We start from the raw sequence: 18,041 nt of genomic DNA, 5'->3' as shown, positions 1-18,041 counted from the left end.
CCTTTTCAAATCAGCATAGAAGCTCTGTTTTGGGAGTGAACTGACCCCTGAATGCGTTTGGCAGCTCTGAGGCATTTCCTCACCAGCCACATGATCCTGAGAGAAAACCCTCTAGGATATTTTTTTCAAAGATGCAAAGGTATTTTTCCATTTTGCTTTAGGTGGGACAAAGCAAACCAAAAGGCTGCCCCCAAACCTAGTTTGTCAGGCCAGAATTTCAGCCCAGAGACCTAGGGGCTGTAGTCTACAGCCCTTGGGGACAGCAAGACTGTTACCTGATTCCACCTAAGTACTGCTCATAGGAGATGCTGACAGCGGGAGTCTTACTGATTCAGGACCCTCCGTTGGTGAGGAACGATTCAATGACCTTCACCATATCCTCTCAATTCAGGAATGAAGAGCAATACATTTTCAATTCAGAAGCTAAACTAGCCTTTAGTGAACAGGAAAATGAAATAAAATAGAAACCACTAGAACCCCCCCAGATTGTAGTTTCTTGGACTATTAAAGGGCTACTATTTTTTTTGCGGTACGCGGGCCTCTCACTGTTGTGGCCTCTCCCATTGCGGAGCACAGGCTCCGGACGCTCAGCGGCCATGGCTCACGGGCCCAGCCACTCCGCGGCACGTGGGATCTTCCCGGACCGGGGCACGAACCCGTGTCCCCTGCATCGGCAGGCGGACTCTCAACCACTGCGCCACCAGGGAAGCCCAAGGGCTGCTTATTTAAATGGAAAAGATTATTTTACATTTCAAAGAAATGTTCACTTTTTCCTTAAGCTGATGTTCTCAAAACCAAGTTTGTCATTTTAAGAGCTTGACTATGATCCAGCTCCCAGTCTGGGTGACTATGAAGGAGGGGTGTGCATTTATGGGAAACCCAGTTCCCTTCCTAGTACTTTGAGGGTTGAATGGAAGTTAACTATGTTTTCCACAAAGTACAAATTTAATCCTAATTGCCTCAACAAATCACAATTTGCAGCACAGTACCCAAAAAATTATATTCTGGAGATATTTTAAGACTTTCATTAAGCAATGACAGTTCTATATTCAAAGCTATGACAGGATTAAACACCCTGATTCGAAAGGCTGTTGAAACAAATAAAATGTTTGCATCTCCCAGAGAAACCCAGGTGAAACATTTTGTAAATAAATGAAAATGAATCTTGTCTCTGTTACAAAACACCAAATTTCACTGTGGCTATAATTTTGTTCATTATTAAAAAGAAAAAGAAAAAAAATCACCACTTAGCTAAAGGGATAAAAAACCAAAGGTCATGTGAGAAAATGTTTCAGTAAAATACTACATTGTTCAACATCTAAAATAATTCTGGGACAACCACAACCTTAATTCTGTTCAGGGTCACGTCAAAACAGAGAATCTAGAGACTGGGGTGGGGTAAGCTTCAAATTCAATTAATTACAACCGACCCTCTGCATCCACGGGTGCCGCATCCCGGATTTAACCAACAGCGGACTGATCCGCGGGGATCTGGGATCCGCTGGATACGGCACCAGAGGATGCAGAGAGCCGACTGGTAATTTCAAGTCAATTTGGTTCCATGAACTTTAACTGACCACCTACTATGTGCCAGGTTTCTGCAAGGCAGTGAACAGTATAGGAGTATTCTCCGACTTTGATTTTTATGAGCGTCCTGACGCGGCATCTGTTAGACATACGACTGAGGTATCTCCTTTAATCCCCAAAACTAGCCTAAGAATTGGTAAGAATGTTTCTCTTTTTCAAGGAAATGAACCCCAAACCGTTCAGTTTGGTGGAGCTGGTTTGGCAACCAGTGCTAAGGGAGGACTGTAACTCCAACAGCTCAGCCTTTGCCTCCTGCCATGTCTGGGGCAGTCTCATGGAACGGGATGTGATGCTGACTAAGCTGACGTCATAGGTTTAGATCTGAGCACCCTAGGGGGCAACTTTTCAAAAAGAAAGTCTGTGGTTCCTGAATTATTCTGGGCATTTACTACAGTGAATAATCTCACTAATGCATATAATTGTTTCTCTAGGATGTACTTTTTTTTTTTTTTTTTTTTTTTTCTTGCGGTTCGCGGGCCTCTCACTGTTGTGGCCTCTCCCGTTGCGGAGCACAAGCTCCGGACGCGCAGGCTCAGAGGCCATGGCTCATGGGCCCAGGCGCTCCGCGGCATGTGGGATCTTCCCGGACCGGGGCACGAACCCGTGTTCCCTGCATCGGCAGGCGGACTCTCAACCACTGCGCCACCAGGGAAGCCCCTAGGATGTACTTTTTAATTTTAATTTTTTTTGGTATCAGAGCAGTTAAATGCAGGGGATTTGATACTGAAGAGCCATCCCCTTCTTGTCCTTATCCGTGTAACCCTGGGCAAGTTATTCAACTTCTCTAAGCCTCAGTTTCCTCACTGGTAAAATGAGGAAATTACCAGAATCTACCTCGTAAGGGTGTAGAACGGGGTTATGTAAAATGCTGCATCCTGATATCTTATCACAGGGCCTGGAAGACAGAAGATGCTAAAACATGGAGGCTATAACAATAATTATAATATTTATAATAACTATACTAATAATTGGTATGATATCATTGCATTACATATCAACACATTATTATCATTTGTTAATCAGAGCATCTGGTTCCATACCCAGAGGAAGGTCATTGGAAGTGGAGGACACGCCACTACTTGCATTAAGCGCTGGGTTTTCTGAACTGGACCAACCATGACTATAAATGTCCCAACACCCAGCATCCAGCACCCTGCAGCTGGGACAACCACCCTGTGCTAGGAGAGTGAGCACACCCTGAGCTGGGTATCAGGACTGGTGTCAATTTCTTTTCACTGCCTTCTTATATCAAAAAAGGACTTTCTTTCACATTCATTTTCTGTATCTACAAGTAGGGCTCAGGGTCAGGCCATGTCATACTCGCCTAGAGGTGGTTCAAGTAGAACTATGCTACAAGTCTGGTTAATTCACATCACCGTTTTAACTCAACTCTCTTTTCTCTAAACGTGGACTGAAAGGGAGCTCATTACCCAGGCTGATGCTGGGGTCTAGGGAGCAAGAAACAGGGTGGGAGGTATTTGTCTCTTGCTTCTCATCATGTGAATAAACCCAATTACAATTGTTTTAGGATCAAAGGGAATTTGGAGGCAAGCTCAACTCCTGAGAAGAACTTCCCAGAAGATGAGACATGAGACATCATGTCTCATGGGCACCTGATGGCTTCTGAGGTACCCCTGTCCAGTCTGGGAGTCTTCGACTCCCCATGACTTAGCTCTGTCTGTGCTTGTCTATTCAACAATTCTGGTAAGCTCTTGCCTTTAGAGTTTGATCTGCCAGAGGACCTGCTCATTTAAAGCTTTACTGTCCCTGGTATCTGGCACTATGGTGGCACACAGTGCATCCTTGCTTCTTGGCTGGATTAAAGCAGGGGCTGCGTGGGTTGGCAGGTAACTGAAATGGGGGAAGGTCAGTGGGAAAGTGGAGTCTACATACCCCATCCACGGAGGCTATGTGCTTTTCAGTCACAGCTGACCGTTGCAATGCAGAAATGCAGCTCAGGGTTGCCAATGTTTCTGGTTCACCAAAATCCAAAGCTGGAATTCTGGACTTTTACAAAAAATAGCATCAATTTGCAATATGAAATGCTAATTTAAAATGGTAGGGCTTCCCTGGTGGCGCAGCGGTTGAGAGTCCGCCTGCCGATGCAGGGGACACGGGTTCGTGCCCAGGTCCGGGAAGATCCCACATGCCGTGGAGCGGCTGGGCCCGTGAGCCATGGCCGCTGAGCCTGCGCGTCCGGAGCCTGTGCTCCACAACGGGAGAGGCCACACAATGAGAGGCCCGCGTACCGCAAAAAAAAAAAAAAAAAAAAAAAAAGGTAAAAATCACTCCGCGGGATTAAAAAAACCCTCATCTGTGGCCACAATGTAGTCTGTGATCTAGTTTGCAACCTCTGGTTTCGAGGGAGCTGAAAGCAGAATCTTTCTTTGATTCTGTCATGGACTAAAGTTTGCCCTCCCCCAACCTGCTAAATAATATAAAACATTTAATGATGAGGTTTGAAAGGACAACTGTGCTTAGGATCCCCAGTCTTACCAGGGGATTTCTTCTAAACAGCCTAACTGCCTGCAGGTGCCCACTGTGGGCAAAGAACATGGGATCAGGTGTCTGGAGATCCAGGTTCTAGTCCTTTGCTACCGCTAACTTGCTGTCGCCCTTGTCTAGTCTTCTAGTCAGGGCTAGGACTTGGGTGAGGGAAGTGGGGTGCCCTGGGTACAAAATGTTAGGAGGCGGGCCCCACTCTAGTCCTGACCCTGCTCTCAACCTCTCTGTGCCTTATCTCAACAATAAGAGGTCATCCTGGAGACAGCTAAGGTCCTTCCAGAACCAGCCTATGACGATGTCACTGAACTTCCAAAATTGGTAAGTGACATAAATGGGAGTGAGGCTTTCAAAACAGCATTCGCGGGTTATCTGCAGACCTGTCACATCTATGTGAAATTTGGCCAGTACTACTGATTTATCAAGGGCAGACCACTCACGGAAAGCGCTTTCAGGATGTGTTCCTGACATCTTTAGCCTGGCATTTTTGGTAGCGTATCTACTGAACTTCTGATTTGCTACAAGTAGTCAGGAGACAATGTCTGAGAATCTCTTCCCTTCTCCTGCAATACTGTTGAAACAAGATTAAATAATTTATTAACTAGGTTGTCTCATTTTTGTTTCATTTGTCCATACTCTTAATTTTTTTCCCATTGAACATTTTTCCGACCCAAGATGGCATGTCGGGGAGAGAGGAGCCTGGTAAAACTGGTGACACGCCTGGCTGTCCTCTACCTAGCTGACGGGGGCTAGAAACCCAGGGCTCAGAGTCCCTCCACAAATGATTCCTGACCAGCCAGGGAAACGCAGTCTTGGCATATTCGACCGTGGTTTAAACACGCCTTACTCAGAGAAAACCTAGTACGCGAACCGCCAAGTGTACAGATCAAGCAGAAATGAACGGTCCATGATTTGTGTAACAGAAGGGCGTCTGACTCACAGAAAGCAAGGTCCCTCAGTTAAGAACCTTAAGCTCCATACAGAAAGTTGGGGCTTTATTTTAGGGAGGTCTAGAGAACGGAGCACCGTGGAGTACCAAAAATCAATTGGTGACGTCCAGAAGTGAGAATAAGTCATCGTTGGGACTAGAATGTAAGTCAGTGAAAAAGCAGGACGATTTTCTTTCCCCTGTGAGTCTGATTTACCTTCAACTTTGTGGGGAGCCATCCCTGGGTAAAGGGAATGACAATTTTACAAGCTGCGGGAGGCTCTGGCATTCTCCTCGGCAGGACCACGAGTCACTGATAGCTTGCCTAGACCAGCTCTTGGGGCCAGTTCACACCACCCTGCGGCACACGTTGGCCATGCTTCAGGGCAGCCAACACCACGAGAGCCTTAGCAACACAGATCAGAAAGGCAGCTTGGTAGAAGGGTTAATTACACAGGTTCTGCGGCTGGCTAATTAAGCAGTTACTTGGCTTCTCTGAAATGGGTATCTCTCTGTAAAAGGAGGGTGACACTAACAGTTTCACGGAGGGGTTGTCAGCATGCAAAGAGATAACGATGTAAAAGTAGTGCTTTTGGCGTTGGGTACTAGTAACTGCACAACAAACGCCACTATTATCACTTGCTTCGCCCGTACTATGCTTTCCTTCTCACTCCCTTTTCTGGCTACCTGAAAAGGGGAGGGTGGTGGCTCTCTTCCTTTGTCTACCATACTCTGTGCTGGACATCTGCCATTGGGCATGAGTCAAAAATGAGGTTGAGGTGGGCAGATTTCACAGTCTTTCCCAATGTTGCACAGTTCCTACTGCTAGGGGTTCCCGCCCAGACTCACCCCCTAGGTTCTGTACAACCAACCTCAGACTGGATAGAAAGAGGTTTTATAGCATTTCCATCCACAGAAAGGATGGAATAACAGGGTGATCCCGTGTGAAATATTTTCACGAGTAGTTTTTGTCCCTAAACTTAAGTTAATTTTGAGAGAGCTTTCCATGAGGTAATCGGGAGTCTTTCTTTATTTTGCACTTCATGCTGCCTAGTGTCAGAGAGAAAACACACCCGAAATACTATATTTTGTCTTCTTGACTTGCAGACTTTAAACGCTTGAGATACTTAGAGATGACCTTTGTGCGGACAGAGTGTTTTGAATTCCCTCCTGCCCCCTGTCTCTGTCTGTCTCTCTGAAGAATTTATTAAGTTAATGTATGATGCCCTCACTTAGTTCCTATTTATTATTTCATTGTCAAGTTTCTTTATGGTGCCTAAGTTGTGATTACAGAGAAGTATTATACAATGTCAATGCGTAGATGAGATTTGGAAGGTCTGGGGTTAGGGCGGGGAGGTTCTTTAAATGGAGATGTCAGCTCCAGCCAATTTCAGAATGGCTCACCATGAAGACGGATGGTTCCAAAGCTGTGTGCCTCTGCTGGAAATTAAAAACCCATGGAATACTTGATTATGATTAATTTTAAGTGCTTAGCCATGTGAAGCCAAATGAGAGTGTCTTTAAAACAAAGCTATTGGGCTTCCCTGGTGGCGCAGTGGTTGAGAGTCCGACTGCTGATGCAGGGGACGTGGGTTCGTGCCCCGGTCCGGGAAGATCCCACGTGCTGTGGAGTGGCCGGGCCCGTGAGCCATGGCCGCTGAGCCTGCGCGTCCGGAGCCTGTGCTCCGCAACGGGACAGGCCACAGCAGTGAGAGGCCCGCGTACCGCTTAAAAAAAAAAAAAAAAAAGCTATTGATCTAGCTTTGTTTGGAATTGAGAAGATAAACTAATCAGATCCTGGGGGGGGTCTTTATAACGATGGGGAAAGAGAACTTTTTTTTTTTTTCCATCCTGGGTTTTTAAGCTTCAAGTTTGAGAGACCTGGTGTATCTGCATAAAATATAAATATATATTTTGATAGCAAATATCAGAGTAGAGAGGGGCAATCCAATTCTGTCCTGGACAGGAGTCTGATGGAGATGAGGGCATGGTGGGGAGAAAGTTAGGGAGGTGGAGAGGACATCATTTAGAGATCCCCTCCTATGTAGTATATGGGGCATCTCCTCTTAAAGTTAAAGAAACAGACTCAGAGAGGTGGAGTAGCTTGGCCAAAGTGCCACCACATTCGGGTGTCTGACTGTACAGCCCTTCTCTCTCCCCGAAGACAGCCTTCCTGGTGAGGCAAGATGACACCGCTCTGAGTTGAGAGAACTAACATGTGGGCTGTCAGGTGGTCACAGCTGTTTTGTGGCAGCTGGTGACTTCCATTTCCTGGTCTCTTCCCAGGGAATTTTCTCATCCTTCTCAAGAAGAAGGTGATATGCTCCTAGCAGCCCTCTCTACAGAGGCTTTTTTTGCAGGCAGGGAAAATCGAGCCTACCCTTCTCAGCTCCAGCCTTTTGCTAAGAGGAGTCCTGGGTTACTAAATTTGGGCTGGCATCCTCTCCCTAGCAGACACACATTTGGTGCCGGTTCCGGGGTCAGAGTTTGGGTGAGGAGAGACCATCAATCTTAGGAATGACAACCCGACCTCTCTGGCTGTGGGTCCTGCCTTTTCTGTACCGGGAATTCTCGGTTTTCATCCAATCTCCAGCAGCTTGCAGCATCAGCATCCTCTTTGATTTCCCGTGATTCCTCTTGGAATTCCCTTCCCCTCACACAACGTGAAGAGGATGTCTCCAACCCACTGCTACTGTCTGCGGGGCCAGGTGAAAAGGATGGTGGAAGGAGGACCTTCCTTCCCTTATGGACAAAGGGACATGTTAACGTACTTGTTCTTTCATTTGTTTGACATTTATTCATTCTTCTGGAAGTCAGTGATATGTAACCTGGTGACTACGTTTTTATTTATTTATTTAATTTTCAGGGGGATGCTCAACACATCCTATGCTTATCATTCTGGCTAGAACTGTAGCATCAGAGTTATTTTTAGAAGCAAGCAGTTACAGAACTTGGAAAGGGGAAGTCACCCCCAAGATAAAGCAACCGTCCCCTTCATTTTTCAAATGAGAAGCTGAGGGTCCAAGCACAGAAGGGACTTGCCCAAGGTCACACAGCTAACCGAGGGGCTGAGTCAGGACCGAACCGCACGTCTCCCGAAGCAAGTTCTGCTAGGCTGTATTGCCTTCCTCTCCAGGTTTCCCCAAATCAGGGACAGCTGGAAGTGTAGTTGGGGCATGCGGGAGGACAATCAAAATGTTTTCTCACACAATTCAATTTGAGTTTGACCCCAGGATGCCTCCTAGCCGACTTTCCCCCTTGGAAATCAGGTGTCCTTAGCTGGACCCATCTGAAAATCCAGAACACAGAAGGGCGGCTACACATTTTTCCTAGACAAGGTATGCAGGGTGGTCTTCTGGGGAGGGGTGCACCTCCTCTCATCTCCCTCCCCCAGCCCTTGTCACTTTAAGGTTACTGCTTAAAGTTTGGATTTAATCCTGAGATGTGATCTCAAGTGCAGCAGCAATGACTGGACTTTACCAGGCTGTTTGGCATTCCCCCTGGTCCCGTGTTAAAGTCCCTTTCTGATTCTGGGTAATTCCAGCCGACCCCCTGGTGCTACCCCTTTCTCATTTCCCAGACCTGTAACCTGCCTCTCCATAAGTAAGCCCACACTCAGACGCTCCCTGATTGCTCTGGCAGGCGCTGGGGGGTCTACGCCAGCCCATCTGTTTCACCCAGCAACACATACCGCGGGAGCATCGGGGGAGAAAGGACTCAACTGAGACTTAATTAGCAGTAACCCCAGTTTGTGGGAGGAGAGAAATCCCACTTTGCTGCCTGCAAACACTTTGGCCAAGGTGAGCCGGAGGGATCTCCCGGTTCGCAATTTTAATAGCACTGCAGCAGAAGACACAGAAATGCATCCACACGGACCCCCCAGGCACACACACTCCCCCTCTCTCCTCCTCACTCGGACACACACACACGCACGCACACGCACACAAGGCAGCGATCGCAAAATCAACTCACAGGATCTCTAAATCACGCAGCGCTCGGAAGGCTCCATCTTCAATGCAGCTGATGCGGTTGTTGTCTAGTTGCCTGTGGAAAAGCAAGGGAAGAGCATGAAGGCGGAGTGGGGGCCGTGCTGAGGAGCTGGGCAGTCTGGGCCGGGTGTCCCTGGTCCCCCGAGCGCCTGTCCCTCCACCCTCGCCGGCTCTGCTCGTCCCCGCCAGGAGCTCGTGCAGAGCCAGCCTGTCTGCCACGCTGCTGTCTCTCCTCTCTGACTGTCTGAGGGAACTACACAGACGAGCGCACCAAAGGCTGTCAGGTCTCAGTAAATATTAATTGCGCATTTTTTTTTTTAGGCAGAAGGGAGTAATTTCATTACATTAGGGCATCCAATCCATTACGAGCTCTTACCGTCATGTCACTGAAACAATTTCATTAAGCTAAAGGCCTGTAAATCATTGGAGGTCACTGCTCTGCCCTCCGTGACCTCCCAGAATGCTTTTTTTTCCCTCTCTCCCTCTCCCTGTCTCCCTTTTACTGGAAGTTGCGGTCTTCTGCTCTGACACAGTGCTAAATCTCAAGGCTTTATCTGCCCAAGAGCAGCGAGGGTGCATGGGGAATATACCAATTCCAAATTAGACCCAACTAATCTAATTTTATAGTCTTTTTATTATTCTAAGCACCAAATGTCTGTGGTGGTTTGATGCCTCTGTGCTTTGTTATGGGGCCCATCTGGTAGGTCATTCTATTGAAGTATTTTCTGACTAAATACAGATTCCCTCAAACCGCACCAAGCATCATCAACATTAAAGAAATTCATTGATGGAAGCGTTCCGGATGCGGGAAAAAAGGACTATCATTATTGCCTTAAAGATATACCACTTAAATTTAAATTGGGGAGAATTAAATGCACCTATTTCAGGACTTTTTTTTCTTATGTCCCTTTCCATCTTCTGAGCATGGAAATCATGTCTTTTAAGAAGATGCCTTGACTAATATATATTCCAGCTGGGGACTGAGGTTATTCTAGTTGAAGGATAACAAATAGATTCCACTATCTCAAATGCCTGACGTGTAAGTCAGAAGATTTATCATGACCACACCCCAACTTAAATATCATCTATTATATATATATATATATATATATATAAATTTAATTTAAAAAAAAGATGTTATATAGAAAATGGTTATTATCACCAGGCTGTCTTATATTTTGTGTGCGGAACACACACAAAATATAATTTATGCTGGGGGCCAGGAGAAAAGTGTGACTGGAAAAATATATTGTAAAGCGATTATACTCCGATTAAAAAAAAGAAAAAAAAAACAAAAAAGAAAGAAGTGTGACTGTGTTGAAAAACTCCCTCCTAGGCTCCTTTTTCTTTCTTTTGTCTCAGATAAAATCAGCCCCTCTCAAGTGGAGGGTTCTCCTGATGCTGGAATTTTCACTTGAAACTTGTGCTAATCTATTCCAAGACAACTCTCTGCAGAAGACGTATCAAAGCTGCCTCCGGTAGCCCTCTTGGAGCATTTTATATTCTGCCGAAGGAAGGTGGAATTACAATTAAAATCCTATTATCACTGAAAAAATATATAGATGCAGGATTGCATAAATACGCAGGAATGAAACACGTAGAATCAGAGCGATGGAGAGCGTCACGGCAGACGGGCTCTGCCGTGGTCTCATGCGGAATGGAACCATCTCAAAAGACGTTCCCGATACAACACACTAGGTGTTTAGGATTATAGAATTAGCAGGAAATGGGTATCTCAAGAAGCAGAAGCACTCCGTAGGTTGACAAATTCTACACCTAGCGTTCAAAGTCCTCGCTGACGCCAAATCACACGGGATCTCAGAGTAGTTCCTGCTACCCTGAATTCTTCCCTTAACGAGAGTTTACTGAGTGGCCTTTCTGTAGAGCTCCCGTAAGCGTTGGGGCCACTGATTCCCCGCAAAGTTTCTGTTAAGGCAGCCTGCTACCACTGCCCAACTTCTAGATTTATCAGCGTTTAAGTGCCAATGAATCAACAACCCTTGCTCCACGCCAAGGCCGCCAAACCTTACCAAGCAGAAATGCAGTGGAGCTGGCTTTTGGGTCCAAGAAATTGTTCATCGAACATGCTGAATTCGGCAAAAATGGTACCATCCGCCTAAGTAGAAAGGTACCTAAATCATCCAATTGGGAAGTCTGGGGCAGTTTGTGGTGCACCTGCTTTTGTGCAGACATTTTAGAGAGGTCCTGGCTATTAGAATATTATTTATTTGCCGGACTTGTGAAGCGTTTTCTATTCCTTTTCTTTATGAGTGCACCAGAAACCAAACAGGATACTCTAAATGTACACTTTTACATGAAAAGTACGTAACTTGCAGGGGAGAAGAAACTCATAGAAAGAAGAGAAAAAATGAAGTGGTAGAAAGAAATTAAGAAGGGTGGGGGGGAAGGAGATGTGCAAAAGATTTTTAAAAATCCACTAGTCTGGGCTTCCCTGGTGGCACTGTGGTTGAGAGTCCGCCTGCCGATGCAGGGGACACGGGTTCGTGCCCCGGTCCGGGGGAATCCCACATGCCGCGGAGCGGCTGGGCCCGTGAGCCATGGCCGCTGGGCCTGCGCATCCGGAGCCTGTGCTCCGCAATGGGGGAGGCCACAGCAGTGAGAGGCCCGCGTACCGCAAAAAAAAAAAAAAAAAAAAAAAAATCCACTAATCAGTCTCCCATCAGGGTCCTGCCACTCAGGATACAGAGCAGTGGAGACAGAGTCTCTGAGAGGACGCTGCTCATTCTAAGGCTAAAAGCAGAGATCTCCAGTACGTTATCAATTATGTGATGTTTAAATAGTTTCGCGGGGTGGCACAAGTCGACACCTAGTTCTTCATGAATAATGGGGAAAACCAAGCTTTAATATAAGCATCTCTGTGGGTGTATTTTATAGAGTATTTTGGAACACATGAAATGTATCAAATTTTAAAATATTTATGCTGAAGTGTGCTTTTCTAGAAGACATTTATTATAACCAAGATTGTCTCCTTTCATTCGAGCCACAGATAAACAGTATCCCTGCCTTGGTGGTCAGAGTCCTTCCCAAGATGCATCATTCATTACAGAAATCTACGGGGTAAAGTCCTGCGAGGGTCCTGTCAGGAAACGAAAACCCGAGTTACTTCACTTCCCAGCTATTACATCTCCATGGCACTGAGCACCAGAGCGTTCATGAAATGCTCATTAATTGTCTGCAATCAATTCTGATATTTCCTGCAAATAATCTAGGTCCCTAAAACAAAGTAAATACACACTTGGATCCGACAAGTTTTCGTTTTCTTTCAGAACTACATCTCAGACACACACAAGTTAGTCCTGAAGCACGGGAGAGGGGAGGCGAAATAAAAGCAAACCCAGCATCTTTTTGTGGGTGTTGGGAGAGAAGTGAAATAGGCACATAGAGAACCTTCCAGAGCTAAGGCCAAAGCATCTGACTTAGCAGTTTGCTTCTGGGGGTGGATGGAGACTACCGACTATGCTCTAAGCTCTCACGTCAAAGGTCGATATTGTGCCTTTGAAAAGACTCATGCAAAGAACCTTTTAAAAACAAATCAAAAAAGCCCATTGCCCACTCCACACACCGTTACTCAGGAGGCAGGTGCAAAAGGAACTTCGGAAACGGGAGCACTAAGAACTCAGCCATCTGAAAGTGCCTGGTAGCTCTCTTTCTATTTTTCCTTGGCAATCAGAAGTGTGTTTTGTACTGCTACTGAATCTTTTCTTCTTCTTCTTCTTTTTTTTTTTTTTTTTTTTTTTTTTTTGCTTTAATCTTTTCTTCTTGCCACATGAAATAACCTACCCCCATGCCTTGCCTAGTGCCAGGGACTCCACAGCTGGTCACGTATGGCTGCAGAATGAGCCCTTCTAGTGCAAGTGTGACAGGGCTGGGCTCAAAATATATGGAAGAAAGCTCTAAGCCACGAGCAACAGTGTTCTGGCTGTGGCCCTATGGCCCCAGCACTAACAATAATGATGGAGCATTCCCTTCACGAGCACGTGGGGGGCCGCCTTTCTGCCACACAGATCTCCGCTAGCCAGCATTTGGGAAGGTCGCTTGGAAGAAAGGGCGCAGAGTAAAGGTGGAGAGCAGGAAGGCAGTGGATGGAGGAAAGGTTGTCTGTTTATGTTTTGGAGGTGACTTTCATTGTCCTCTTACTTTATACAGAATACTCAATGTGATTTACACTCTTCTGCCTGTGAATAAGGCGAGAAGCCCCCAAACGTTCATATTAAATTAACTGCTCTAATTTCCCTGGGCAGCTCGGATTTCGGCAAACAATGTGAGTGCTAAAAGGATACCAGAGTCCATTTAGCAAGGAATCCTCCAACAAGAACTAAATGCAGACTCCCCGAGAGGAGCTTTCTGACTACTGTATTTTTATACTCTGAGAATATAAACAAGTCAGAAAGCAAAGTCAGCGTGAGTGAGGACTTAAAATAATCTCCACAAACAGCAGACAGGGAGATAGTGCTTTTGTAAGAATTCCCATTTGTAAGCATAATATTATCACAATTCATCTCTTTCCATCACAATTTCAAATTTCATCATTGAAGCAGGATAGAAATATTTCTGCAGTTCAAAGATGAAAAGAAGCACATCTAAATCCTTAAAAAGGGGTTTAAAAAAAGCCTGATTACAGTATCAAGAGGCATCTATCTATCTCCCAACCACCACTGCACAACAACAAGAAGGAAAATTTCATGATTTCAGTGATGCATTTGAGACTCCGTGAGGAATACCTCGAAAATAGAAAGCTCCAGAAATAGGCTTTGGAGAGCTAGAAGAAAAGAAGAATTTCCAACTAGCTATCTAGATGCAAGGTCTACATACCAGGGTACACCTACCCAGATGTTCACTTCTCATCCTGATGTTCTGTGGGTCCCAAGCATCTCAGCCCATGAATCGGTAAACTTAGCCTCAGGGCACTGTCACCCTGGGCCCAAAATTCAGCCGCAGTGTTTTGCTATAGGACTGCAGCGACTCTAGCTGCAGTCCTCCTAACGCTAAATGGGAGAAGTAGCTAAAGTTCAGCACCCTTTGGAGTTAAGCAGTTTGCTAATTTCTGAGCAAAAGGATCTACACGAAATGCGCAAAACAAGTGGAAGGGCTTCTGCATGAAATTCACAAGGGAAGCCTTACTAGAAATTCAAAGCAAGTCTATCTATGGTCTCGGAATACAACAATTAATGAACCTATAAGAGCAACTGAGTATTATTAGATGTTCACACTGATTAGGTACCGGGGTATAGAATGAAGTGTGAGAAATCCTTTGAAAATATCTGGAAGGTTACCACCTGTGGTTTTATATCTCAGTTATCTTAAAAGGTATAAAAGAATTCTAAAAACGAAACTAATTTGAATTTGTTTTTAATGAAATAGATATGTTCCAACATAAACATATTCAAAGTGTATTTCTTTTTCTACACCGAGGAGAAATAGAATGTTGCAACTATGAAAAAAACAAAACAAAACAAAACCAACCTGGGAAAAAAAGAACCTGCTTTCTTAAAACAAGCCAGAAGACAAAACATGAAGTAGCCTTGACCTGCTGTTCCGTTTCTTCCTGTTAGCCAACTGTCCTTTAAGGAGAAAACAAGAAATCCAGTAGTGTTTCTGAAGGTTGCTTTATATGACAGTTTAACATTCTAAAAAAATCATTATTGAAGAACAAATTATAGAAGCAGTTGTCTTCTGCTGGCTGGGCTCTTCAGAAGAGACAAAATAAAGCTCAAGGTTATTTTAACTGGCAAAAGGAAAAAAAATCGTGTTCAAAAGAAATGCATACACTTCATATAATTGAGTACTGGTCACACTTTGTACGCAAATCAAACACTTGATCCAAGCCACAGTCTGCTAATGAATTGTCACTATCTCTCATCATTAAGGAGCTACTGTAATTCCACATTAAAACAACATCTCAAATGAGCAAAAAGAGCTGAATCTATTATTTTGCACATTTTGTACACTTGCCCACCAGACCTAAGAATAACTGCATATAGATATGTTTACGGATCCATGAATTATTTATGTATCCACAAAGATTCTTGTCTATAGAACGGAGAACTTTATGCCTATTTTTTCTACATGATAATTACATGTACTATCTCCCTATTGTATGCATGTAAATGAAAACACATATTATAAGATAGGTAAAGAAAGTGATATTGACCTCTGAAATTTAACATGCCTCCATCAGTTATACTTACAGAGATATTTAGATAACTAAGTGATTGTTAGCATTCCCAAACTTCAACCAACCAAATCTACTTTGCAGAGGACAGAGTCCTAGGTTAACTAAGGTCTCTGATCAGAACGTCCTGCCTAGAACTTAGTTAAAAATTGAAGCATGGATCTGTTTTACCAAGCATCGTTATGCATACTTTGCCACATGGCCAGCATAATACCTTTTATTTAGTATATATCATACTGCTGTTTGACATATGCAACTTCTCAGCAGGAGAATAACTGCATCCACTCCAGTAGATGCTCCTGAAAGCCAGCTCTGCAATAATGCAAACACAGATGATGGATTAGCACCAAAGCGGCACGCCAGACCTTGGAGAATAAAGGCGTGTTTTACACATCACTGGGAAATATCAATAACTCCACTTCTGTGTTTACATAGTTTCCGGTTTGTCAGGGATTTGGCAAATGAATTTGTGCAGAAAAATGTGTGTGTATGTGTGTGTGTGGGGTGTTAGAAGTCCCTGCAAATTAATTCAGCAGGAAGGACAGTTGTTGGGAAGAAGCTGAGCTCTCATTTATTCTGGACAAGTTTCAGAAACATATTTCTGGCTTTTCTAGATAAAACAACAACAATAAAAACCAAGCAAACAAAAAGCAAATCAAACGAAGATATCCCATATTCACAAGGAGAGAATTTCTTTTCTCAGCAACTTTTAGACCAAGGGACCGAGGAAGTTTGGTTATTGTTTGCAAAACGTGCTCTCATGTTTTGAGACATGCCTCAGATCCAGCCTTTCTTGTGTCAACCTGATGTGAGGACCAAAGGACTTTATAGCTAGGATGGCCAACTTGCCAAGGTTGGCCCAGAACTTCCCCATTTTAGCACTGAAACTTCTGAGACCAATCCTGGGAAACTCTTCCGTCCCAGGTAAACCTGATGGTTTTGCACCTTAGTGTATAACTCTGTTGGAAACATGTATTCTCAGCACATCATCCCTTCACCTATGTCCCTACGCCTTAAAATGTCTGTTGATTCACAAACTTGGCTTTCAGTTATATCATCTCCAAAAAGCTCCTCACCGCAGCTACTGTAAAATGGGCTGTCGCTTTACAAACACACCTGCAACTGGACTGGTGGGGGCCTTCAAAGTGGCTGAAATGTTCCAATGTGATTCTTAACCTTCCTCATTGGCAATTAAAATTTCTTTGTAAGAGGCATCCTTGCTGATGTCATGAATACTCAGAGGCTAAACAAATAAAAGGCTGTCTCCATAGCGATGGGGGGTCGGTTTGTGGTTTCCCTAGTTACAGTACTCAGTGATAACCATCTGGGGTTCCTCCCTGGCAGAGGGGAGAGGGAGTGAGAAGCTGGAAGGACGAAATGTGCTTTTGTTAATAAGCCTGAAAGTTATCTCCCATATCTCTGTGTTTTACTTCTTTTTAAATCAACCAGCACAAACTGTAGTGAGTTTTAACATTTTTTCACCCCCATGGGCATTTTGGAAATTTTTCCTTTGGACTCTAGGGGTAAATTATTCCAGCTGTGAGAATATGACCCATAAGCACAGCAGAAGAGTATTTCTTCCGATACTGAAGTGGCTGCAGGCATCGGAGCCCAGGTGGGACACTGGTTTTCATTCAAATATGGGATGGTAAGCAGTACTACTCTGGTCTGAAGTCCAGGGTGTCCCCCAAACAGTGAGCCTGCATCACAGGAGGGCAGGGACGGCCTCCTAAGACCTTGAAAGATCTTTGTTTCCCTTTAAAAAAAATCCCATGGATCTCTCATGTAGAAATTTAAGACTTCCTTGAATTTAGTCACATTTCCAATTCTCAACATGTGCTACCCATTTTTTTTTTTTTGCGGTACGCGGGCCTCTCGCTGCTGTGGCCTCTCCCGTTGCGGAACACAGGCTCCGGACGCGCAGGCTCAGCGGCCATGGCTCATGGGCCCAGCCGCTCCACGGCACGTGGGATCTTCCCGGACCGTGGCACGAACCCGTGTCCCCTGCATCGGCAGGCGGACTCTCAACCACTGCGCCACCAGGGAAGCCCTGCTACCCATTTTTTATAAAATGGAAGACGAGGGCTCCTGTAAATTTCTGGCCATGTGATTGATACGATTCACATCTGCCCCAGTGGGCCTGGAGGGCAGAACATGGGGTCAAAGAAGATTATTCTGGAGTCTTAAGGTTCTGGGCTTGCTTGGGACTTGCCACTTCTTTCTTCTGTCCTATTTCTTTCTTTTGGAATGGGACCATCTATCTGGCCTATACCTGTCCCAACATTGTGTTTTGGAAGCACATATATATTTGATTTCATAGGTTCACAGCTTTTGTCTCAGAATGAATCATACCTTGAGTCCCACCCGTGTCTGATTTAGGGGATATTTAGATGAGACTTTGGACTTGAGACTTTTAAGTTGAGGCTGGACCAAGTGTGGGTCTATTGGTATGGAATAAATGTATTTAGCACGTGAGAAGGACATGAATTTGGAGGGGATCAGGGGCAGAATACTATAGACTGAATGTCTGTATCTTCCCCAAATTCAGATGTTGAAGCCTATCCCCCAAAGTGAGTAGGTCATGAAGGCAGAGCCCTCATGAATGGAATTAATGTCCTTATAAAAGAGGCCCTAAAAAACGGGTTCCCGGGCTTCCCTGATGGTGCAGTGGTTGAGAGTCCGCCTGCCGATGCAGGGGACACGGGTTCGTGCCCCGGTCCGGGAAGATCCCACATGCCGCGGAGCGGCTAGGCCTGTGAGTCATGGCCGCTGAGCCTGCGCGTCCGGAGCCTGTGCTCCGCAACGGGAGAGGCCACAACGGTGAGAGGCCCACGTACTGCAA

General features: G+C 45.1%; 1 protein-coding gene across 1 annotated transcript in view; it reads right to left on the bottom strand.

Moving 5' to 3' along the window:
* Positions 1 to 18,041, bottom strand: part of SLIT3 (slit guidance ligand 3) — a 612,652-nt gene that overhangs the window by 164,837 nt on the left and 429,774 nt on the right. The window contains exon 6 of the mRNA XM_032625797.1: positions 8,990 to 9,061. Coding sequence (XP_032481688.1) covers positions 8,990 to 9,061 — 72 coding nt within the window. The remainder of the gene's footprint in view (positions 1 to 8,989; positions 9,062 to 18,041) is intronic.

The sequence above is a fragment of the Phocoena sinus genome, chromosome 3 (assembly GCF_008692025.1).
Source record: "Phocoena sinus isolate mPhoSin1 chromosome 3, mPhoSin1.pri, whole genome shotgun sequence".
Lineage (NCBI taxonomy): Eukaryota > Metazoa > Chordata > Mammalia > Artiodactyla > Phocoenidae > Phocoena > Phocoena sinus.
The sequence above is the reverse complement of the archived record's forward strand: the minus strand, read 5'-3'. Positions and strand labels throughout refer to the sequence as shown.